The 24,757-nt window shown below is 35.2% G+C and overlaps 1 protein-coding gene across 5 annotated transcripts in view; it reads left to right on the forward strand.

Annotated features, from left to right (window-relative positions):
* Positions 1-24,142, forward strand: part of APAF1 (apoptotic peptidase activating factor 1) — a 31,211-nt gene extending 7,069 nt beyond the window's left edge. For 3 of the 5 annotated variants that reach the window (XM_053978790.1, XM_053978789.1, XM_053978792.1), the window contains 22 exons: positions 360-472; positions 998-1,129; positions 1,537-1,775; positions 2,316-2,483; positions 3,313-3,444; positions 5,309-5,422; positions 6,033-6,211; positions 7,607-7,733; positions 9,674-9,799; positions 10,408-10,539; positions 11,213-11,338; positions 12,426-12,587; positions 12,854-12,982; positions 13,754-13,879; positions 14,728-14,847; positions 15,496-15,621; positions 15,961-16,086; positions 17,486-17,605; positions 17,927-18,052; positions 18,809-18,934; positions 19,370-19,516; positions 22,526-24,142. In XM_053978790.1, coding sequence (XP_053834765.1) covers positions 360-472; positions 998-1,129; positions 1,537-1,775; positions 2,316-2,483; positions 3,313-3,444; positions 5,309-5,422; positions 6,033-6,211; positions 7,607-7,733; positions 9,674-9,799; positions 10,408-10,539; positions 11,213-11,338; positions 12,426-12,587; positions 12,854-12,982; positions 13,754-13,879; positions 14,728-14,847; positions 15,496-15,621; positions 15,961-16,086; positions 17,486-17,605; positions 17,927-18,052; positions 18,809-18,934; positions 19,370-19,516; positions 22,526-22,669 — 3,040 coding nt within the window. In that variant the 3' untranslated portion in view covers positions 22,670-24,142. Of the gene's footprint in view, positions 1-359; positions 473-997; positions 1,130-1,536; positions 1,776-2,315; positions 2,484-3,312; positions 3,445-5,308; positions 5,423-6,032; positions 6,212-7,606; positions 7,734-8,329; positions 8,421-9,673; positions 9,800-10,407; positions 10,540-11,212; positions 11,339-12,425; positions 12,588-12,853; positions 12,983-13,753; positions 13,880-14,727; positions 14,848-15,495; positions 15,622-15,960; positions 16,087-17,485; positions 17,606-17,926; positions 18,053-18,808; positions 18,935-19,369; positions 19,517-22,525 lie in introns of those variants that run through there. The other 2 variants (XR_008437342.1, XM_053978793.1) reach the window with 2 other exon arrangements.
* Positions 24,143-24,757: the final 615 nt, after the last annotated feature.

The following is a 24,757-nucleotide window of genomic DNA, read 5'->3' on the forward strand; positions in this document are numbered from 1 at the left end:
CTGAACTACCCTGATGCAATTTAAGGCCATTTCTTCTCATCCTTCCACTTGAGACATGGCAAAGAGACCAACTCCCACCTGGCTACAACCTCCTTTCAGGTCATAAAGATTGATGAGGCCCCCCCGAGCCTTCTTTTCTCCAGACTAAACAACCCCAGCTCCCTCAGCTGTGCCTCTTAGGACATTTTCCAGACCCTTTGCCAGCTTTGTTACCATTCCGTGGACATACTATTAAGATATTCTGCATACTAATATAAAAAAATTATGCAGTGATACTTTGTAAATTATGAAAAATTTCTTTATTAAAATTGAATATTTTAGCATTAATAGTTGATCTGAAGTATTTCTTCTCTCACTAGGTCTCTTTTGGTCCTGGATGACATTTGGGATTCCTGGGTGTTAAAAGCATTTGATAATCAATGTCAGGTACTCATCACAAGCAGGGACAGGAGTGTAACAGATGCTGTGGCTGGTAAGGAACACTTCCCTCTCCTGCACCACAGATTTTGTGGGTCTGTGTCTGCAGTTTGTTCATGTGAGCTTTCACAAGATTCTGATAGAATCTGTCTATCAATCTGTGCACAAGTGGCAAGGCTTTAGAATTCTGCTAGTGAAGACTTAATGCTCTTTGTGAAATAAGTGTTGTACGTTATCCCGAAAGTTACGTGTTTACATTGATGAGTGCAGTAATTCTCAACAGAAGAAATTAACCTCTGTGACACTGGTGCTTTTAGACTGATTATCTCTACACTATTCACCAGTGACTGCCCATAATGCATTTGTAATTATTAGCTTATAGTCTGTTTTTTTTTTTTTTCTGTGTATATATCTCTAATGCAAGCTGATTCTGATAAGTAGAATTTATACTCTTCTTAGTCCTATAAAACACTATGCAAAAAGTCATGAAGCTTTGCTCCAGATTTTACTTGGAAAATAGTTTGAATTTCCATATGGTTTTTTGCATTCGTTGAAATTTTTTCCATGTTTCTGTTTCTAGGCAATAAATATGAGGTTCATGTGGAAAGTGGACTAGCACATGAGAAAGGACTGGAGATTTTATCCCTATTTGTGAATATGAAAATATCAGAACTTCCAGAACAAGCTAACTCTCTTGTAAGAGAATGCAAAGGTATTCTAGTTGCACTTTGTCATACAATTTACCACTGAATGTCTTTTTTTTTTTTTCATCTATGTTTAACTTAAAAATAGCGAAGGGAACATCCTTTAATACTGTATATGTTAAGTAAAATACAAGTGCTTGTTAAATATTTTAGGGTTTTTTTTAAGCTTAGCAGACAACTCATGTTGATTTTTGGGTAATTTTCTTCAGTGTATTTTCTCTCTGCACCACAATTACACTTAAATTTGGGGAGTTTGCAAATGTCTACATGAACTGTGTGTTTTATTTGTCTCTGTTCCACACCTCAAGAATTTAATCAGTGTGTTGGGAATATTACTTGTTTCGGTCACGTGACCATCAACTGTTGGATTGTCTTCCTTGATGACCTCTAAATTTGATTTAATCTTTTTCTTCAGGTTCTCCTCTCGTGATATCCTTGATAGGTGCGTTACTACGAGACTTCCCAAGCCGCTGGGAATACTATCTCAGGCAGCTGCAGAATAAGCAGTTTAGAAGAATAAGAAAATCTTCCTCCTATGATTACGAAGCCCTTGATGAAGCAATGTCCATAAGTGTTGAGCAGCTGGATGACAATTACAAAGACTACTATAAAGACCTCTCTATCCTCCCAAAAGATGTTAAAGTACCTACTAAGGTAATAAAAGCAGTGCAGAAATCTTGTGATTTTTAATGAGATACTAACAACGACCTTAAAGAGTTCTCAAAATTTGTAATTGTCATGTATAACTTCTACGGTATGTAACTTAATAATAATTGCTAGATTGGGTAGATTTGTTCCATTATTGCATCATGACTTGTATTGTTAGTAGTGAAGCTAAGATAATCATAACTGAGTAAACATATTCATACTGTTAAAGTTTAATCTGCATTCTGCATATTGTTCTTTAATTAGATTGTAATTGAGCTCACTGGAAGCTTGAAAACTGTTATGTGGAATTTGTCTCCTTTTATGGTCAGCATAAATCAGCACAAATAGACAAAAGATAGGTTAAGTTCTAATATCTGTCCTGTGGTTTGGTAAGAAGGAATTGGTACCTGATTGAATTGGTTATTACCCTTTGTGTCTATGTTTGTTAGTACGCATTTTGTTGACAGTTAATTGGTAGCCTTTTACAAATCATATTACGACTTGGTTCTGATTCTCTTCTCTGTTAATGTGTAAATACTTTTTTAGGTTCTCTGTATTCTTTGGGATATGGAAACTGAAGAAGTTGAAGACATACTACAGGAATTTGTTAACAAATCACTGTTGTTCTGTGATCGTAATGGGAAGTCATTTCATTATTATTTACATGATCTTCAGCTTGACTTTCTCACAGAGAAGAACCGCAACCAGCTTCAGGTAGTGTATCAACTGATAATTCCATTCAACTTTACTCCCCAAAGTTGGGCATCTTTCAGAAGATGTTGCTTTGTTAAATGCTACCCTGAGTAGTTTCATAGCATAGGTCCAAATTAAATTTAACTTAAGGCTGACTAATTAAAAATATTTATTTTCAATTTGAAACTATGGGGGGATTTCTTTATGGTTCCATCTGCAGCTAACGGACTAAACTGAGAGAAGACTCTGTAACCATTATTTCTCTGTCAGATGTTTCCAGCAGGAGATGTAATGTTCCACTGTTGGTTCCAAAGACATCAAGGCCCAACCAGAATAGGAAATTTCTTCTTTAATGCAGGGAAATGCTTTTTGCTCCCTTTTTTTCAATTTAACGCAGTACTTTCAGGAAGATGCCCTGTAAGTTTGGCTCAGTTTTGGTTCTGAAGGACAAGACAGAAAGAGTAGATATGAAGAAGAGGCAAGTTTTTTGTCTTGCTTTAGATCTTCATATGTAAGGATCCCTTTTTTTTTTTTTTTTTTTTTTTTTTGTTGTTGTTGTTGGTTACCCACATTTAAGATGAAGAAAGATTTGGTAGTTAATTTCAGTGTGAGAAGAAGGGTTAACAGCTTGCTTTTCTGTCTTTCAATATACAGCGGATGTTTCTGGAGAAGTCTTTAGCAGTAAATTAGGTTAGGTGTACAATCTTTGGGAGGTAAGCTTTTTTATTTAACTTGTTAATGTATAACAATTGAGAAATAGTATTATTCCTCAATGTTATTTACAATGTAATAATAATAATAATACTTATAATTCCTCAGTGCAAAAAGTGTGTTTTTCTTCACTTTGCAGGAGCTACATAAAAACATAGTAAATCAGTACAAGAAATACTACAAGCTTAATACACCTGTTCTGTCTCAAGAGGATTGCATGTACTGGTATAACTTTCTAGCGTATCACATGGCAGGTGCCAAAATGCAGCAGGTGGGTTCTGACAGGTGTCCTGTGCTTCCCTTTTTCACCCATTCTTACCTCTCCTTTTCCCTCCAGGCCTTCTCCCAGTTGAGCCTCTCTTCCCCTTGACTTTAGTCTAGCTGGGTGAACACTCAGCACAGGGTCTTTAGGAGGTCCTCTGATTAATCATTGTCCCTTACAAAAATGACTTTATTTCTACTCTTTTTATCTTGTCTTTTCAACCAGTTCTTGAGGGGATTTCCTATTTTATACCATAATGGCTTGTGGTTTTCTTTTCCTTTTTAAGAAGCTTTAATAAGAAGTCTTCTTTAAACCTTTTTGCAAACCCAAGCTCTCTTTATTGTGTAATAATACAAGTAAATTGATTTCATCAGAGCATTTTATCAGTTAGTTACTTTTTTATTTTCAGAAGTCTTGTTAGCTTTTTCCTCTTATGTCAAAGAGATTTGTGTGTAAAAATTCATTATCTGATTTCAGTAGCAAAAAACCCCCATCAAGAGTTAGATGGGTAAGTCTCTTGTTTCCAGAATTGTCTTGACCTTAAAAAAATTGCTGACATTTTTGCCAACTATTCTTCTTTAGATATTGAGCTATTATAAGATGCAAATCATGCAGAAAGATTAATAATTGGTAGTTTCACTTGAATTTGAGTTTCAAGTGTCTTGAATAGTGTTTGGTCCTGGTTGTTAATTGCTTTATTTCATGTGTACTCAAACCTTTTCTTTTGAGCTTCTTTCAAGGTGGTTCATCTGACTTTTCATATAATACATTTCATGGATTTATCTCTCATAGGAACCTTCATAATTAATGTTGGCTAGTCTAGGTGTTTTGGATCATATTTATTTTATTATCTTAGTATCTTTAGTTTCAGTGTGTTGTGAAAATGTTTTTATTAGCAGCCTTTCTACATTTTGTAGAATTAGCTTCTCAAAAGTTTTTAGCCTGGCTCATTGTGCTTATATGCTTCCTAGAGTTTATATTCTAGGTATCACTCATTTTTCATTATTTAGATATTATTTCTACTTGTTGGAAGGCTAATAAAGCTAGGAGGTATTTCCTTTTCTTTGTTTAATGATGATAATGTTTTAATCCTTGTGGAATTGATTGATTTTAAATTGGAATATGCTTTTCACCTGTGCAGTATTGCTAAGCTTTTCTCGAGAAGGTCTGAATACTTGTTAAAGATGGTCATCTAACTAACAGGGATAAAGTGCAATGCTTTTTTTTACCTGAATCTTTAATAATGACAGACTGACAGATTTAATAATGACTGACAGACCTTGTGTGCCCAGCCCCCTTGTTTTGAGGACCATGAGTGTGGGAACTGGGGCTTTTCATTTGTGGGGAGAAATGTGAAATTGTAAGGGACTGGCTGGATCAGTTGAATGTTCACAAGTCCATGTCACAAGTCCTGATATGATACAACCCAGAGCACTGAAGGAATGAAAGGATATTATGGCAGGACTCCCTTGATATTTACCAATGGTTTTAGGAGTTTCAGCATCTCTTAGGAAGATCAACAATTATTATTAGCAGTGATCTGTGCTAGACTGGACTAGAAGAAGCTTTTTCAGAGTTAAAAAAAACAGGTCTCGTGCTGCAGAAGTCAAGAATTGCTCTGTACCTCCATCTCCTGTCTGACTAGCTGTATCAAAGAGCAATTGAAAATAACGAACTTAGCCTTCTGTACACTGAATTTTTATAACTGAACAATTAAGATGCAGGAAACAGGAAATTGCCTGAGTTTTCAACCAGAGACAGTTGTACTGAAGTATATTAAATACCTAATCTATTTCCTGTGTTTTTCTTTTTCCCTCTAAGTAGATTCTGTTGTGAAACTTACACTGTGAACTTAAATTTGTATTTCTTTTAGGAGCTCCGTGATCTTATGTTTTCTTTAGATTGGATTAAAGCTAAAACAGAATTGGTGGGACCTGCTCACCTGATTCATGAATATGTAGAATATAGTTCAGTCCTGGATCAAAAGGTATGATTTTAAAAGGTAAATGATCAGTTGGTTCCAAATATAATTTTCTATTTTATAATTGCATTTTGTTGGAAGTATGTATATGGCAGATATATAGAACACTTATAAAACCAAAGCATGAAACCAATATTAAATTGAACTTTAACTTGGAGAAGATAAAAATGAAGGAAACTCAGTTTTCTGTTTGTTTTAACTTCAGCATGTAATTGGTTGGCCATGGAAGTCAATAGCTATAGTGATCAATACCTAGGGATGGGTACGTAAGGTACTCTGCTTTTGAGGAGGTGTAGAATTATGCTGACCTCTTGGAATAATCTTTCTGATATTTCACACTGCTTAAGTGACTTGAATAAGGCACTTTCACTCAGTGCTTAATAGTGACTTGAATAAGTCACTATTGCTAGTATTCTTTGTTTGAAAAATAAGGATATTGTGCTTTCTGAATAGGATAGTGAAATATTTCAATCTACTGTATGTATTTGCTAATATAACTTACAGAAAAATAGAGCTAAGGGCTTCTGTAAGAATATTAGCTGTATAGAAATTTTTAAAAGCAAGGAAATAAATTCTAAGATAAATCTGTATTATCAAATGTCTGCTCTGTGTTTAGGATAGCACAGTGCGTGAGAATTTCCAGGAGTTTCTGTCCTTAAATGGGCACCTTCTTGGACGGCAGCCGTTTCCTGACATCATTCAGCTGGGTCTTTGCCAGCCCGAGACATCAGAGGTGTATCAACAGGCCAAGCTACATGCCCAAAGGGAAACAGGAACATTTTATTTGGAGTGGATGTAAGTAGCTGCAGCCTGTCTGCTGATATGCTGATCCCTTGACCAAGGAAATAATTTAATATACAACTAAATACCATGTATGGTAATAAAAGAATCTTTGTAAGAACTGCAGGGGTTTTCTTCTGAGGAAAGAAGGTGCAATAATTTTCAAGAACTTGTGCGAGAAGGGGAACCCTACACATGTAAGGCGACAACTTAGTAATAATTACATAAAAATAAATTGAGTAATATATTTTCTTCTGGGATCAATTATTGTTCCTTTTAAATAACAATGCAAAGATGAAAATATGATACTTTTAATCTTCTTTAAATAGTTTTATTTTTAAGTTAGAATTGTAGTGCCAGTATTGGGTATGTTAGAGTGTGTTTTTAGGTTTTAAAGTAAACTGTGACTTTAAAAAGAAGCGCATTTGTGCTAACTTGCTAAGTTTTATAATCTAGTGACATGGGAAATTGTAATCTCTACACAATCTTGAAACTTCTCCAATTAAACAATTATTTGCTGTTACTGTATTTTTGGAAGTTGTTTAAGGAAAAGGTATACAGAGCTACACATTTTCCCAGCCTTGTCCGATAGTCAGTTGACCACATAACTCTCTTTGATTCTGTTTGATGTTTCTCTTCTGATATTTATAGTACTTGGTGCTTGCAAAACAGAGTGACTCCATGTCAAGCAATTATAGCACGAGCCAGGCAGATTAGTCTCCTCTTTGAATATTTTGTTATTTTATTTAGCAAAACTGCTTGGAAATTACATGGTTCAGGAGAGTCAGTATCCAGTTAGTTCAGGAGAGAGATGTTTTGGTCATTATCACCAAGTCATCTCATTACAGTGCCAGCTGTCTGTGTTAAGATCTGGCTAAACAGGATGATTGTGATTGCTACTAACTCTTAAGTTTTTGTTCAAGTGAGGCAAGAGTCATCTAAGGTGAGTTAGATCCTGTACCTAATCTGTGATTGAAAAGTGGTGATAGTCACAGATCTTATTTAGCTATCTAGTGATAAGAATCAAGCCATTGTCATGGAAATTAAGGAAATTTGCAAAGATCTAAGCAAATCTACAAGTGTTTAATATACTTGAAGAGTTCTTCTGCAGGAGAACAAGAATTCTCAGGAAAAAGTCTATATTTGGAAATAGCACATTTCAGATCATAAAAATCTTTCTTGGTATCTAAGCTGGAACTGTTGGAGCACAATATAAAGCTTTGAGTGAATGTTAGAATTTGTTTCCTTTATTAGTTGGGCATGAAGGCTGAGAGGTAAGGTGTAGTGGGTTGTTTATTTTGTTTGTTTATAAAGCTTGCTGCTCAAGATATATGAGAAAGTGTTAATGTTCTTAGAGATGATTTTGAATAGTACAAAGGCACTCATCTAAATAATTGTCTTACCCTGTAGAAATAAAAAATCCTTGAAAAATCTCTACCGTCTGGTTGTTCGTCCACATAGAGATGCAGTTTACCATGCCTGCTTTTCTAAGGATAGACAAAGAATAGCATCATGTGGAGCTGATAAAACTCTTCAGGTAAGACACCTACAAATGAGTCAAAAGAGATGCTGTGTACCATTTCAAAAACATTTCTTGAACATTTTCTTGAACATTGCCACTTCTCTTCTGTTGCTATGTGGAAATATTTGGATCTAAATCGTGATTGGAGACAAATGATTGAAAAGGATGTATTATTGCATAAACGCCAAGTTGCATGTTCAGAATAGTAAACATTATCTTCAAGAGCTGAATAGTGAGATTTTAGAGTTTATACCCTCACTGGCCTAATGTGTGAACATGAGATGATATGGAAAAGGTCACAGCCCAGCAATGCACCCCAGCTTATTTAATATTTGCTTGCAAAAAATGTTATTTCCAGTCACAGTAGACCTTCTACAGTACTGCAGAGCAGTAAGGTGTTTTAGGTACAGCTTTACTATTTATATGGGATGGTAGTGGATGTTATGCCACTTTGGTGTTTAATTAGTGAAATGTCTTAATCATAAGAAATACATCTGTGGAGAAAACGCCCAAGGCTGAGGACAGTATTAAATTGGATACAGGCCCAAAGTGCTTAGAAAGCAGATTAGAAGAGACAGAGAGGAATGTGACTAATATAAATTTGCCAGCAGTCTGCCTGGAGGGGAGCCAGCCAGCTCTCAAGAAAACTAGCAATCAGCCAGCCAGTAACCTGGTAAAGTATCCATATTCAGACAGCCAAAGGTAAGGGAAAAGAACAACTTTGCTGCAAACCTTTGGTATTGTTTTGGATGCTTGAGAAGTTGAGTACTAAGTTGCTGCTCATTTGGCTACTTACTGTGTTGTTACTGGGATTTTTTTTTTTGCTTATTTTATTTGCTGGCCTGTACAGAATTATGATCATGGCATCCACTTAGGAGATGCCTGGTGGATGTACTCATGCTATGCTGTAGTTGCTGTGCTGGGCTTCTGTACTTAATGGCCTCATTATTGACACTGCAGATTGCTTATTTTTTTCTTCATTTTACACCCCAGAAAAAATCTGTGGATTGCAATTGCATTTAAACTAAACTTTCATTGAAGAAATAATAGGAAAATTAGCCATAATACTTTTTTTTGTTTTTAAACTTTGAGCTTATTAATGTTTTTTCTAATTATGGCTTAAGCTTTTCAGTTTTCAAGGCTACTTAAAAAAAATGATTGCTGGATTAAGAACAGATACTCTGCAGAGCTTACTGTGAAGGTAGATTTCCTGTTACTTCAGTACTTATGTTCTTATTTGAACAAATACCCAACCATTTAATTGTCATTGGTATTTCTGTTCAATAAAAAAAATCTGAAAAGTGCTCTAAAGAACATCTTCTGGTTTGTTTTAATAATTAAGAATATGTAACCTAAGAAGGAAAGGGACACCTGATTTCCACCCCCTGCCCACCCCACACTGTAAAGTTAAATACTAGAATTTGAGGAAATTGATTAATATGTATCACTTTTCCCCAACTGTCCTTTCATTGCCTATATCTAACTTGAGACTGAAATGTGTGACAATTTTCCTGACAATTTTTCCCTACTTATTTTTGGTTTTTTGTTCCTCCCATCATCAATTCTGTTGAAATTCTTACTTTAGATGTATGGGTGTCCCATACATATAAAGCTGGAATTCATAGTTTTATAAATATCTTAGATTTTTTAATAGATTGTATTTTCCAGTTACTCTTAAAACAGGCTGTGAAAGGGCATGGCTCTTAGCTTAAGAGTGGGGGTAGAATAAAAGTATTTTGAAAAATCAATTTTCACTAATTCTCTCTTACAATTTCTATTGGCCGTGCAGGACTTTATAATTACGTTCTTGTCCCTGAAATTATGAATGCTTTCAAAAATCAACCCTTTTTTTAAGAGCTTACATAAAGAATGCTGTTTGAGATTATAAAATAAACTTATATACGTGTTTTCAAACTGTCTGCAAGTTATAGGGTTTTACTGTTCCCTTGCTTTAGGTGTTTAAAGCAGAAAGTGGAGAGAGACTCCTGGATATAAATGCCCACGATGATGAAGTACTCTGTTGCGCTTTTTCTGCAGATGGTGAATTTGTAGCAACTTGTTCAAGTGATAAAAAAGTCAAGGTAAGGGAATGAGGAAAAGATTATTCTTTTTTTCAAACTCATGATTTGAATTTCTGTTTAACTAACTTAGCACAGATTCTTAAAACTAAAGGTGTTTTAAACTGTCTTAAATGTTATGTCAATAATTTAATACTTGATAAACAGAAAAGTCCCACTTGTTGCATAAAATAAAAGATACTTAATGTTAACATCATGCATGCAGAATTAACCACTTATTTATTTGTATCATCTGATGTTTCTTTTTAACTAGAACATAATGTGTGAGTCCAGTCCTATTCACAATATGAGATGAATATATCGGTAATTCTATTTTTAATGTTTCTTTTCTGTTACCTGTGAAATAGTTGGAATCTTTAATTCCTCATTATAATAGCAAAATCTTGTTGGAATTCCAGAATTTGTCAGATTCTTATCTGAATTATGACCTTTTCCTTCATAATGTCTTGCTTCTTTATTTAAATATATAATCTTTCCTCTTCAAAATATTTTTGAGGTATTATTAATAATGTTTTAGAACTTTATCTGTATTTCAGCATACTTTCCAGATTTTTAAAAACAATTACTTTAAGTATATTTAAAAGTGTGTTTCATCTTTTAATTCTGCCTAGGTCTGGAATTCAAGAACAGGCCAGTGTAGGTGTGTGTATGAAGAACACTCGGAGCAGGTCAATTGCTGCCAGTTCAATAACAAAAGTGGTCAGTACCTTCTGGCCACCTGCTCAAATGACACTTTCATCAAAGTAAGTGGAAAAGGTTGAGATTATTCTCATGCTGTTTGTCATAACAGGGTAGTTGTTGGTGTATAAATTTATCTAAACACTATGAAGTAATGTTTTTTTAAATGAGCCTGGTAGAAGAGACATGGCAACAGATCAAGAGTATTGACTACAGCTCTGCTATCAGATTTCAGTAAGGCAGAATAGAAGTGTTTCTGCTCAGCAAAGGAGAATGGGCAAGTCCTCTGTTGGTAGGGCATGAAGGTGAGGGCTTTGGTCTGATGATATTCTGATTGTTCAAGACTAACTTGAGAGATTTCATTTTCGTTGAAGTGTGTAAGCTACATAACTCTAATTTAGGAAGCTGAAAGGGAATGAGGCAAGACAAAGCTTTTTTCTCAGTCTGAGGAAACTTTCAGTAATTTTGTGCTGGTCAGGGGCCTTGTCTGCACCGTACAGAAAGTTTTGAGTAGATTTATGTAATTCTGATGTTAATAGTTTTCATGCATCTTACCAGACAAAGGTAAATTGTAGGGTAGCCCAGGGCATAGCATCCAGTCCATGAGCATGTGGGTAAAACTAAGAAAAAATAAAAGTGGTGTTTTGGTTACCAGTGTATGATTTTGAGAAGAGCATGAATGATCTCTTTGGATAATTCATGAATATGATGGTATTTATATGTTTATTTCTCTTACAGATTTGGAATTTGAATGAAAAATACTGTAGAAATACAATGATAGGTCATGACAATTCTGTCAATCACTGCAGATTTTCACCAAATGATGAATATGTTGCTAGCTGCTCGACAGATGGAACAGTAAAGGTATACAGTATATTTTTAAATCAGCCCTTTGTTTTGATGAGGGATGGGCAGGTTTAGCGTCAAATGCAAAATATGTGTAAGAAAATTTTGTGTCTGCATGATCAGCTTTAATGAATTAAATCCTGACACAGTTAATTATTGGTCTCATTTGTAATGCAAGATTTTGAAATGACTTGTCCAGTACCAGGAAAGAAAAAAATTGACTGCTTGTAGTTGCAAATAAATTCTGACTAGCCTCATTTTGAATATTTTTGCCCCCTAATGCATTTTAAGAAAACTTGAGTGGGGAGTAAAAATTGTTTAACCAGAAATAGTAGTAAGTTTTTAGGTCCATTGAAAGTTTTGTCACCTCTGAAAATGAATTTTGAAGAGACATAAAAATTAAAAGCAATTTCCATGTGCCATTTTCTTGTATGCACTAGAATAAAACTGAGAGGTTTGTGTTTTTCTGAGAGTGTAAGTATTATTTTTATTGCCTTTAGTTGCAACAGAATTATGCTGTTTCAGAATTGCAGATCTTTAAACACTGTTATGTTTCTATGTAGTTGCTAGGTCAGGAAAGAAGGATTGCTGTAGCTGTTGTTCATAAGGAAAAATGTGGTGAAGGGGACAGAAGCGTTCTGTAGATTTTTGGCAGGTCCCTCAATGAAATTAAGATACAAAAATAGATGTGTACCAGATTTCTCATGGTGAATAGATTGTTTACAGAGTTGCAGGGCAGGTGTTGTTTTTGGTTTTATTCTTTTTTAAAGTAGAAGTTCAGGCAGCATTGTAGCTGCCTGATAGGAGGCAAGCTACATAGGAGGGAATATGATAGGAGGGAAAAACCAAAGGAGAAGGTTCTGCTACAACATAATCCTCTTTCTGGTTTGTTTTTATTTCTTAATTTGTTTTTCTCCTTTTTTAATATATAAATAATTTGGACTTGTGAATATTCTAATGCTATTGGTTGACTGGGGAAAGTAACAAAGGACTTTTGTATTTTATTCTCTGCCCTTTTTTCTTAAGAAGTAGTTGGAAGCTCTCTCCTGTTGTATTCTGTACCTACATCAGCCAAGAGATTGTGTCTATTTCTTGTTTATTCCAGCTTTGGGAAGCACGCTCAGGAAATGAACTGAAAAGTATTGAGATAAAAGATTTCTTTAAAAATGCAGATGAACAACCAGATGATGTGGAGGTTTTGGTAAAATGTTGCTCTTGGTCCAGAAATGGTAACATGATTTTGGTGGTAGCCAAAAATAAGCTTTTGGTAAGTACCTCACTTTAGTAATCTTTTGGAGGTAGTGTACTACAGTATAGGTAGAAATTATGATTACAGATTAAATTCTAGGCCATTAAGATCTTTCAGATAGAAATGCCTGATTTCAAGTGTGAGTAAATAAAAATGTGGCCAACAAACCTGTGACTAAGAGAACTACCTTCTGAATTCAAGAATGTACAGTGTTGAGCATATAAGCTGTTTGTCAGTAGCAAAGTCATTCAAACAGGGTTTCTATTGTAATTATGTGTTCACAGCTTTTTGACATCAACACCTGTGGTTTGTTAACTCAAGTCACTGTCAGTCATCACAGCACAATCCAATACTGTGACTTCTGTCCTGGGGATGAGTTAGTAGCAGTTGCTTTGTCTCACTGCTCTGTTGAGGTAAGTGAATGCAATATACCACTGAAGACTACTTGCAATTTAAAATGTTGCATTTGTCCTGATAATTTCTTGTATGCAGAGATAAAACAAATGCTGATTTAGCAGGCTTTTGGTGTGCTCCATTCTTTTTAGTTTTCATTTGCTTCTTAAATTTAAAATACTGGCTGGAAAATACTGTTTTCAAGTTATATGTTCACTCTGGACAATGGAACCCTTTACCTAAAACTAGACTAGTCTAATCTACTAAGTGTACATAAAGCTACTCTTGTCACTCTTAGGAGTATTGCTTAACTCAAACCAAACCCTCTCTCCTTCTGTGTGCTGGTACATAAGAAGGAAGGGAACATCTAGAATAACTTTGAGGCTAGTATGGCTAGAGTAGGTCTGTACAAATACCAAGTTTGGGCTTGGGGTTAGTTTGGGGTTTTTTGTTACTGTTGTTTTGGGGTCTTTTGGTTTTTCAATCTCTACAGTCAAGTAGAACTTGTATTTTCTTTATAATGTGATTTGTTTTTTCCCTGTGTCTTTTAAAATCATGGCAGTCAAAGAGGCTGCTGATTCCATTTCCCTGACCATTGAAATCTGATAAGCAGGCACAGTTCTTGTTACATTTGATTTCAGAATAAGAACTAAGAAAATACCAGAATGCATAATAATTGTCCTAATTAGTAAGTACGTAATTAGTTAGTAAGTAATTAGTGTACCTGCACTATTTTCATTGTAAATGCAATCTAAATATTTTTGAGTTTTTCTTTCATATTTTTATTGTAGTTATGGAATATTAAGTCTTTATCAAAAGTGGCATATTGCAGAGGACACATGAGCTGGGTTCACTGTGTGACATTTTCACCAGATGGATCTTTATTTCTGACTTCATCTGATGACCAGACAATACGTGTAAGATAACTTTTCTTTTTTGAAATATCTGAATTTAGATAGGTATTAAGTCACTCATTTAAGCAGTTGTTTACTGTAAAATCATATATAAAATACATAAAAATATACTTCTGTATTTGGTATGTAAGTTTATAGTCAATATAAATTTAAATATTTGTTATAAAATAATTTACATGTACAGTAAAATATACTGGCTTTTTTGCTTTATTTACTGTTTATCTAAATTTCCTCTGTATCTATATGACTTTTTAAAGTCTGGTCACACTTCAAGAGTAATTATAACCTTCTATTTTGTTTAACATTTTATCTGAATTGGGAATTTTGAAGGTTTTTGAGGATTCTAGCAGACTTGATATGTTTCATTGTTAGGTATATTTGCCTGTTAATATTTAGGATAGATTTCTGATATTGTAATGTCTCATTAAAACCTGTGAAAATATAACTATATCTTACCAAGGTAGCCTTTCCCTTTCTCCCAAGTTAACACATACGTTCTTGAAATTTTGAAAGCAATTGAAATATAGAAATCTGTATTTCATATTTTTTGTAATTGGATTTTAATGCTGCTCTTTATATTAGAAAATTTTGGCTATTACAGCTATGAGTCTAAACACCGGGGAGTCTTGTAGTCAGCCTGGGGAAAAAAGTTCTATTTCAGCTGTTGGAATCACTGTAGTAATTGCACAGCTTTCCCTAGTATCAAAAACAGCAGAAGCATCATTTCCATTGTTTTAAAAATTCAGTGTTACTTGCAAGTTTATAAGCCTTTGGTTTACAGGTGCTGTCAATCAGCAAGTTTTATGTCTTGTTCTTTAATAAAGCTAATGCAACACTATGTTCTTCAACAGATCTGGGAAACAAAGAAGGTGTGCAAGTCTTCTGATGCTGTTCTAAAGAGTGAACTAGATGTTGTGTTTCACAATGGTGAAGTGATGATTTTAGCCATCTACAATCAGAAGAATTTACAAGTAAGATGTATTTACTAATACTTTAGTATATTTGACTGTTACCTGCAAATTTCAGTAGAAAACTGAGCCCTTAAAGAACCTCTTGTTCTTGGCCTTCAAGAGTTGAATCTGTAGCAGATGACTCAGTGTGTGATAAAATTTTTGTATCTGGAAACTGTGCCTAGTTTAGTAAGTGAAAAAATGTGAGGGGTTTGAGGGGAAATTTCTACATTGATGTTGAAACTGAGTCTGGATGCAGAGGACCAGAACTCCTATCCCTTCATGATGGGGGTCTGTGGGCCCTCCAGGTGGCTCAGATGTGCACAGCAATGTGTAATGCGTGCAGCACTTATAGACTGGGTGTTACGTAGCAAATTATTTACTGCTTCAAAGCTCTGTGTAGTAGTAGCTGAAGGAATCATCTCAAACTGGGGCAGTGAGAGGTGTGAGCCCAGATGTGCACTAAAGGAAATAGTGGCTATACTCTTACTGCTGTGGGCCATGCCACACCAAGTGCTAAGTACACCAACATCCAAAGTGGTTTATAAAAGTAACTAGTAATTTAAAATTTGTAACTGTTCCCTTTGGCATTCTCAGCTCTATATTGTAATTTATTTAAGTTAAAATTTTAAAATACTGTAATACCTTAATTACCTTCCTATTTTACAGCTTATCAATGGAAATACAGACAATGTTATTATGCAGACAGCAGCCCAAGAATCCCCCATTTCCTGCTGTTGCTTAAGTGAAGATCTTAAATTTGCAGCTTTTGGACAGGAGAGTGGAACAATAAAGGTATTAAATCCTAAATCTGATTTTAAAAATAGTAGGAAAACACTCTTATGCTTTTTTTTTCTAAAATAAATGTCATTTGGATGACTTGATTAATAATACTTTTCAATATAGTAATTCAATTTACATTTGTGGGTGATGTCTAAATTAAAGGTAGTGCTAATAATCTAGCTCTGAATTTCATTTTACCCAGACTAAGCTAATAGAAATTTTTGGTTGTTCCAATCCAGTGACTTAAAATCATGTATTTACAATCTCATGTAATTTAAGAAAGAATTTGCATGTTCTTGTTTTCCTCAAGTGTGTCAAATAAATGCAATTATTGCATTCTTCATTGTAAAGGTACTACAGTTGTCAGATGGGAAGGTTCTGCAGTCCCGGGAGGCCTACAGGACATCTGTGCAGCATTGTCGATTTACACCCGACTGTCAGACTCTCATCTCAAGTGCTCATGATTCAGTTATACAGGTTTGGGCAATATTTAAAAAGATAATGCTGTAACTTACTTAAAATAAAGGGCTTTTATACTACAGATAATCTAAACTCAGTAAATTATTACTGTATTCTGCATTGCTCCATCCAGGGGCAAGGGACTGTAGAAAGTGTAGCTTTTATTTATGCCTTATGTGATAATGAATATTACAGATTTCCTATTTTTACTGCTGTGGGTGATAGAAAGGCTTTGCAAGGAGCAAAAGAAACATTAGTTGTCAAACAAGGTGACTCAGCAGTTCTGAAATGAGGGTTTGGGATGTGGTAGGTCTGTCAATGTGCTTGCTTCCACTGTCTTGGGGAATGATGTAAAAAGTCTCTGAGCAGGCTGGTGTGCCCACCCTGTCCAGTGCAGTGCTGAAAACCAGCTAGAAATAGAGTGGCTGCACTAATGTGGGCTCGAATTAGGAACCTCTGCCTCTCAGCAAGGTGGGTTTGCTCCGGAGGTGTGTCTGTGTTAGCATTATCCACCTCAGGGGCACAGTTGTGCAGTAAAGATCTGTGTCTCACTTGGAGCTTGCTGAGCCCTGGTTTGTCCAGCAGAGTGCTTCAGAGTGCTGACAGGATCCCTCGGCACGTGGTCCAGCTGCTCAGGAGCCTCCAGCCCTCACTGCTGAACCCAAAGTTTGAACAAAAGCTCCAAAGCACTCCTGGGTGCTGATCCTCAGCCTGGGATCCTTCTCCTGGGTCTGCCGTGGGATGTGTTTCTGCTGGCCCTCAGCTCCCTCTGGTGGGCTGAACCCCCAGGACTGTCCCCTGCACACGCGGCTTTCTGTTCGCCCTGCTGCAGGAAACCTGTTCCTTGGAAAACTATTACATCGTTGCTGTTTAAAATAAATTGATGCTTAATAGCTTCTGTAGAAAAAATTGCACATAGCTCATTTTGCAGTGAGTAGTTGAATTGAAAATAGAAGTGTCATTTTGTTATAAAAAGGCAAAGCAAAATGGCACTTCATTCAAAATGCCCTTTAAAAATATAAAAGAAATCTAATTTTAGTAAGCAAACATGAGGTCTGCCAGGTGAAATAAGTCTATATGTTGTAATGATCAAAGGTTTAAAACCCCAAACTACTCAGGTGCCTGCAAGTTATTGTTTGGGTTTTTTTAATTACCAGTGAATTTTAGGTATAATATTCACTTTGCAAATAAGATTATATGTGTATTATAGGGAACTCTGTCATAGGTTGACCATTAAATACTATGGCACTCTCAAACTTCAGCATCTCCATTATGGATCACTTCAATATCTAGCATTTTAATTAATTACCACCACCATAAGAACTTGTCCTGTTACTTAAAAATAAAAAGTTAGTTCATGCTTCTTATGTTTGCTGCTTCACTTTTGTAAAAAAATGTATTTTATTTTTATGATTAGGTATGGAATTGGCAATTGAGTGAATGTGTGTTTCTAAGAGGGCACAATGAAGCAATCAAGGATTTTAGACTCCTGGAAAATTCAAAAATCCTCTCCTGGTCATTTGATGGAACTGTTAAGGTGAGTAAAAGGCTGTGAACTGAGAAATCACATCAAACACATTTGACTGTCTTTTGTAACATTTGGTAATTCCTACATTTTGTGTGGGCACACATTTTACTGAATCAATTGTAAAGTGTAAGCTGACTTTTAAGACAAACTTGTGGATTTTCTATTTTCAGTAAGATCTGCACTGATGTATTTTATCTATACCAGTGAGTGTAACAAAATGTTGGCCACAATAGAACTATCTAGCTGAGTTTTATCCTTTATATATTGTTGTGTGTTTTAACCTTTTTACTGTGTTAAAAAAGTAACCATTTTTTTCTGTATATGTGGTAGGTTTGGAATATCACTACTGGAAACCCAGAAAGAGATTTTGCTTGTCATGGAGGCGCAGTTCTTTCCTGTGCTGTTTCACCTGATGGTAGTAAATTTTCATCTGCTTCTGCTGACAAAACTGCAAAGGTTGGTTACCTTCTGTACAGAGATAAAAACAGTGCCTTATTTGTCCTGAAAAGTATTCTATGTTTTTCATTTTGAGGTAACTAGTGATTATTCAAATTATCCTGTTGTATGTCTAGTTTTAAATTTCTTGTATCCGTCAACATGTTACTAAAGCGGATGCAGTCATTTGCAATTGATCTTGGATATAACTTAAGCCTAGTGGCTTCGGCACAAATAAAATGTGTGTTTAATGCACAGCTTTGTGCAGAACAGTTTGTTTGTTTCTCTGTATCGATTTGTTGATAGTCTGACATTCTTAATTTGTAAAGTTAAGAAAAATTTCTGAGACTTCCAGTGAAGTTTCTGTTCATAGGTCCAGAGGGCAGGTGCACAAAGTAGTGAGCTGGGACTTCTTCCCCATTATGTTCATAAAACATTCCATTAGATTTCTAAAATATAATTTTCAAGTGGTTGATGAATCCTATTTCTATGAACAGCTTTAAACTTCATTGTAAATATATAGGTTTCATTAAAACATATATTCTAAAGAAAGATACATACAGTCAGTTCAGTAATTCATAGCAAGTGCATTCTTGTGTGATTCAGGTAATAAAAAAGAGAACCAGACTCTACAGTATAATACATTTACATAAATTCACATACAAAGATGCATATGTATAAAAAATCTTATGTGTAGTTTAATGCTAATGCCTTTTAGAAAGAAATCATGACTGTTTTGAACTTGTCTTTCACTCCTCTGTAATGTTTTCCATTAAGATATGGAGCTTTGAAAGTTCATCTGTTCTTCATGAACTGAAAGACCACGAAGCCTGTGTGCGGTGCTGTACTTTCTCTCCGAATAACAAACTATTGGCCACTGGAGATGACAAAGGAGAAATAAGGGTATTGCTCTAATCTTGATGTTATTTTATAATTCACTTGATTGTCTGTTCACAGACAGAAGAGCTTTTATGGTTTGTGTTCTGCATATCTAATTCCATAGCATTGTGGTGAACATAGGGGTGAAAATAGCAAAGTTTGCCACATCAGGCAGTAGTTTGTAATGATATTGATAGATTTATGTTCCATGAATGCTAAGGAACTGATTCACATGATTTAATAATAATTCTACTGTGAATTGCATGTGTGATTAAATCCTCTATATAAGATACAGTTCTAAGACAAGATTTTTTTGAAATTATTTTGTCACTTCAAGTATAATATATATTTGCAAGGTATTTTTTTTCCTCTCTAATATGGAAAGTGTATTACAGGCTTCCTCATTTGAGGCATTTATTCCCCTGTTAAGTTTTATAAATACTCTTTTTTCTCTTTTAGATTTGGGACGTTTTAACCGGTGCATTACTTCATTTCTGCTCCCCCGTTACTGTAGATGAAGGAGAACCAACACATGGGGGTTGGGTAACAGATCTCTCCTTTTCTCCTGACAGTAAAATGCTTGTGTCATCTGGAGGCTATCTTAAGGTAAGCCTTGGAATAATACAATATCCTGTCATACCTTATTAAATGGCAGTACTCTGACAATTAAGACTAATTCAGTAAACAGACCTTAACACAAAGCTGCTTCATTTTTGTGATGGTCTAGCACTTTTCACTTCTTCTCATATCTGCAAGTCCCTGAAAAAATCTTTTAAGAATTCAGGCTTGTTTTCAAACTCCATACATTCCATTTTTATTAACTTCAGAGTTTCATTTGCAATGTCCTTCCTTAACGTCTTTAATTTTAAAGATTCCAATCATTTTTGTATGCCTTAATATCTACTCACTTTTGACAGAAATTCTGTTCTTTATAATGAGCAGAAAAATGCTCTATATCAGGCTTTTTTTTTTTTTTTTTTTTTTGAGATACTGAGGTTTAGATTTTGTCATAAGTAGAAATCCAGAAGAAATTGCGGGTGAAGATTTCTGCCTTGAAAGACATTTTATAAGTAATATTTGGAGGAAATCAGTGTTTTGATCAATCTTTCATTGGTTCAAGCATCTACTGGGCATATGGTTTTTTGAGAAGGGGAAGAGGTGGCCTTTTTTCAGTCTGTGAATGGTTCTTCGTAATTTTAAATTTCTTGTGAGGTTTTGTGTTGGTTTTTTCCCCCTAGTGATAGCCAACACCTGTTATTTAAAAAGTGATGTCTGTGAAATTGACACTGTGAAAATGATGTGTGTGTGAAATTACATGTGGCAAAGTTCTCACCTCGGAGGGATGGAGTTTAGCTGATTGTTGGTCGGTGTCTAGGTGTTAGACATGCTATCAGACTAAGTCTTTGAAGTCAGTAACCATGTAACAAAGAGTTGAAATTTCTAAGTTAGTTATGAAAGCACCTTCTGATGTTCATTTTATATTAAAGAATAAGACATACTTTCTGTTTCTAGCTTCCACCTCATTTTATCTTGTGGTTGCACAGAATGGCATTGTAATGCTTCTTGGAGTGTAGAATGGTTTAGGATGTTAGGGACTTCTGGAATTCTTCTAGTCCAGCCCCTTGCTAGTAGTGGTTTGCAGAGTTAGGTAAAATTGTTTAGGGCCTTGTCCCTTAAAATATTGTCCCCAATCCAACAGGGTTTCCTCTGGGCCCTGTAAAGAGGGTTATCTTTAACCTTATCTCTTTTATCTCTAGCCCTCTTATTAGTGGAAGACAGCAGTTAGCCTCCTAAACAAATGCAGTACTCTGTCTTCCATGACATCTATTCTAGGTGTCCAGCCACCTCAATGACCATGTGCTGGTCTTGCTCTAGTTTGTCAGTGTTTTTCTTGTACTTGAGCAGGGCTCAATACACAGTGACTGAACTAACAGCCCACTCAGTTTGTTACCTACCTTGTATTCCACTCAGCCAGTCCTTATCCCTCCAGCTTGGCTGTAGGGATGCTATAGGAGACCACGCTGTCGGCGTGGCTAAAGTCAAGGTTGCTCACATCCGCTGCTCTTGCCATGCTGTTTGGAGAGACAGTTATTGTCAGCAGAAGTCAATTGGGTGGTTCAGCATGATTTACCTGTGATGTGTCTCTGCTAGTTGTTCAGTAGCACATCCTTGTTTTTCATGTGACTTGAAATGACTTCCAGAAAACTTGTTCCGTAATAATCCGGGACATTGCAGTGAAGATTACTGACCTGTAGTTCTCAGTACCTTCTTTGTGAAAGTGGGAATGGCATTTGTCTTTTCCTAGTTGTGGGACCATATTCAACCACAGTGTCTTCTGAAAGTATTTCTGCTTCTCTTTTAGGATCTACAGATAGATGTGTATGATGTGCATGGAAACACACACACGCACACAGAGCCATTTTGTAGGGACATACTAGTCAGGGAAAGTCCAGAACATTTCAGGAGTCTGGACCCCTAAAAGCCAGACTGAGTTGGACTCTAGAGTTACGTGATCGACACCTTTAAATGAATGAGTCATCTTAGTCACAGATGAGGTGTATCCACCTGTGTACTATTGAACTTGCTGTGTGAGTGAAACCTGCTGGCACAGCACCTGCTCATTTATTCAGAACAAAGGTTCAAAAGCTCATTAAGATCCATTTTTGGTTTGGTTAATTTTTTTTTCTTTTTTTGAGGGGGTCTCCATCAAATAGCAGACACTTTAGGAATAGTGGTTTTAATCAGAGCATTGTAGCTGTGTAGTTGCAAATCTGTATTATGCACACAACTATAATGTTACATATTTCATGAGATGAGTAAGCTGAAAAGTAGTAATACCATCTGCTTTTCAATGTGATCAAAGCTGAAGGTAATCTCTTGTGATATTTTGCTGCTGCACTCAAATGCTGCCAGAATAGAGGGTAGACTTCTTACTGGCACAGTGGAATAACAGCTTTGTGCTGGATTGTGTTAGGTCCAGTTTTGCATTGGTCTACAGTTTTTCTGAGAAATTTGAGATTTCAGACTATGGTAAACTGATGGTTGCAGGTTTCTTGGTTTCTTTGTTGTTAGTGCTAACTGTGTATTCTAAAAAATATTAATTGTAATCTCACTGAAAAAGAGGTCAGTCCTACTAAAAAAACTGCATATGGTTTCAAACGAGTACATGATCAATACTCTTGTGTGTCTAATAGGTTTTTAATTCAGCTATAATTTAAGTTATCTGGCAATGTGTTTCATGTATTCATTTGGTTATATGAAAATACATCATTCTTAAAAGTTTGGACATAATTGTAGTTTATGACTATTGATTGTATTTTGTGATGGGGTAAGGGGCAGTACCTGAATTTATTTTGTCTGTTTTCTTGAAATTTAACAGCTTCAGTCTTTTTGAAGTCTCTTTTCATCTGAAAGCCTTCTATTTAGTAATTAGTCCTAAACTTATTCTACTTAAAGATTATTTGTTTTTAATGTTAATTAATTTCATGGTTGTATTTTTAATTCTACCTCTTTGGTAAAAGCAATCAACTGGGCTAGCCATGTTAAGCCTGTTAATAGATTTTATTCTAAACTTCTTTCACCTAACTGAAAGTGTGTTTTTATTATTTTTTATAGTGGTGGAATGTAACTACTGGAGAATCCTTACAAACCTTCTACACAAATGGAACAAACCTCAAGTCAATACATGTGTCCCCTAATTTCAAAGTATATGTGACTGTTGATAATCTTGGCATTCTTTATGTATTACAGAAGTTCTGATTAGTAGTCTGAGCACTGCAAAGATAACTAATTTTTTAAGCTGGAAAGAAAATTTTGCTTTGTCTGGCAGTCATTGAGTTGTGAATTATATTTAATTGTTGTATTCATGTATATTTATGTACTTTAATGCAAGTTTTTTCAAATGAACTTGCATTTAATCTTGTTTTTAATAAGAATTATTATAATCCTTAAATCTTGATTTGCATCCTAAGTATGTTGTTTCCAGTTTTGTAAGGAAATTATATTAAGATTTATTCAAATTAGTTGAAATTAATAGCAGTGAAGAAAAAATAAGTGTATAATACTTTGAAATTATATTTTATGCTAAGGCCGATGGCTAAATGAACACAACTGTGTAAGATTCAAAAAAACCTTTTTTTTTTGGTGCAATGCAAGGATTTTCATTTAGTACAGAATGGGAAGAAGCTGGGGTATTCTTCATTTGCCAAATGGAGCCAGCCATGTTGGTGCTTGATGTTCAAACCAAATTGAGAAGATGTTCAGTTTACAGCAGCTGTGCCTTCCACTTGCAGTAAGAACCTTCATGCTTCAAACCAGTGGAGATTGTAACATGGATGAGCTGTTCCCATTAAAGGGAACATCCTGAGTCGTCTTGTCTCATGGCAAAACCTGAAATTCAATATTGTAATTGAAGTGGAAGAGACTGTGCCACATTTCCAGTCAAAGGATGAGTACAGCTAAGCAGCTAAAATGAGAATGGAAATGGCTTAAAAGTTATGTACTGAAAATTATAAGAAGGTGTGTGAATTTTAATTTTTTTTTTCTTTTGGAAGTAACATTCAGTTTATACTATGGAGACACTTTAGTGTTGTCAGCTTTGTTTACATGGGATTTTATGCCCAGTTGATCTCTTGCCTGGTAATATGTGATTTTATGGTTTTTTAAATTTTTTTTTTGTAATTTTTACAGTCTATTTATAGATTCAATATTGGGTAGAAATATCAATATTTTGTACTAATTGTACTTGACAAATGCTTTCTGAATAATTGGGTAGCAATGTTTTATTTGGTACCTAGTAAGCCTTTTCTATTCAATTGTCTCTCAACTGCTATAAGCAACTGCACAAGCATTAATATGATTTTCATATTTTTGTAGCTGGCAGTAGAACACTGTCTAACTACTTGATTGTAAAAAGTACAGTAGCAAGTATCTCAACTGGTACTGAATAATGAAATTTTTACTTTTAGTATTTTTTGTGTGCATTTCATAAAATTTAATAGGCATTCTTAGTATTTCCCTGTTTTTGACAATCACCAGTTTTTCCTCTTTTCCAACTTGAAATTCTACTCTTTCTAAGGTGCTGTTGAATACGGGTCAATATAATCAAAGTACTGCTGGCAGAAATGTAAAGAGAAGAAGTTCAATAGAAAAGACCACGGTGTTTTGTATTCCAAGTATGTACAGTACTTAATAAAGATGATCCAGGCAATATTGGCCAAAGTTGTAAATGAATTTGAATTCCTGAGTCAGTTTTTTTTATACCTGGGGTGGAGGGGGAGTGCTGCATCTTCTATTGTGGTTTCGTTTTTAAAACAAAACATAATGCTGCTTTACAAACTGCATCGAAAGTGCTTTGACTGGTGAGCAACAGTATTAAATATGAGTGTGAAGTAAAAAGGAAACAGAGGGAAAACAAAGTCTTGGAATATATCCACAATGTTCAGGACAGAGTTGCCTCTGGTGTCCAGTTTGTAGAGAGTCCATTGGTACCTCCTGAGTAGCTGAGGATCTGAAGAGCAGGAAGCTTCTCTTAGCCAGTATCCCTCTATCCCAGAGACTGTGCTGTCCTTACTGCTTAGGACGCTGTCAGGCTGAACTTAGAGATCCAACCAGGTTAAAAGGTACAGGAAAAATATTTCCCATGAGGAACCAGGGCAGAAAGTTCTCTTGTCTGAGAACACTAATGAAATTCTGATGATAAGGAAAAAAAACCTGATCACAGTTTAATGCAGAAAGCAAATGGTGCATGAGCAGAGTTCAGAGACAATTGCAATTTTGAAGTGACTAGGAAGCAAATAGCACAGAAACTTGAAGAAATGTGAGATAAATATGACATTCTTGGATGTT

Source organism: Vidua macroura, chromosome 5, assembly GCF_024509145.1.
Source record: "Vidua macroura isolate BioBank_ID:100142 chromosome 5, ASM2450914v1, whole genome shotgun sequence".
Lineage (NCBI taxonomy): Eukaryota > Metazoa > Chordata > Aves > Passeriformes > Viduidae > Vidua > Vidua macroura.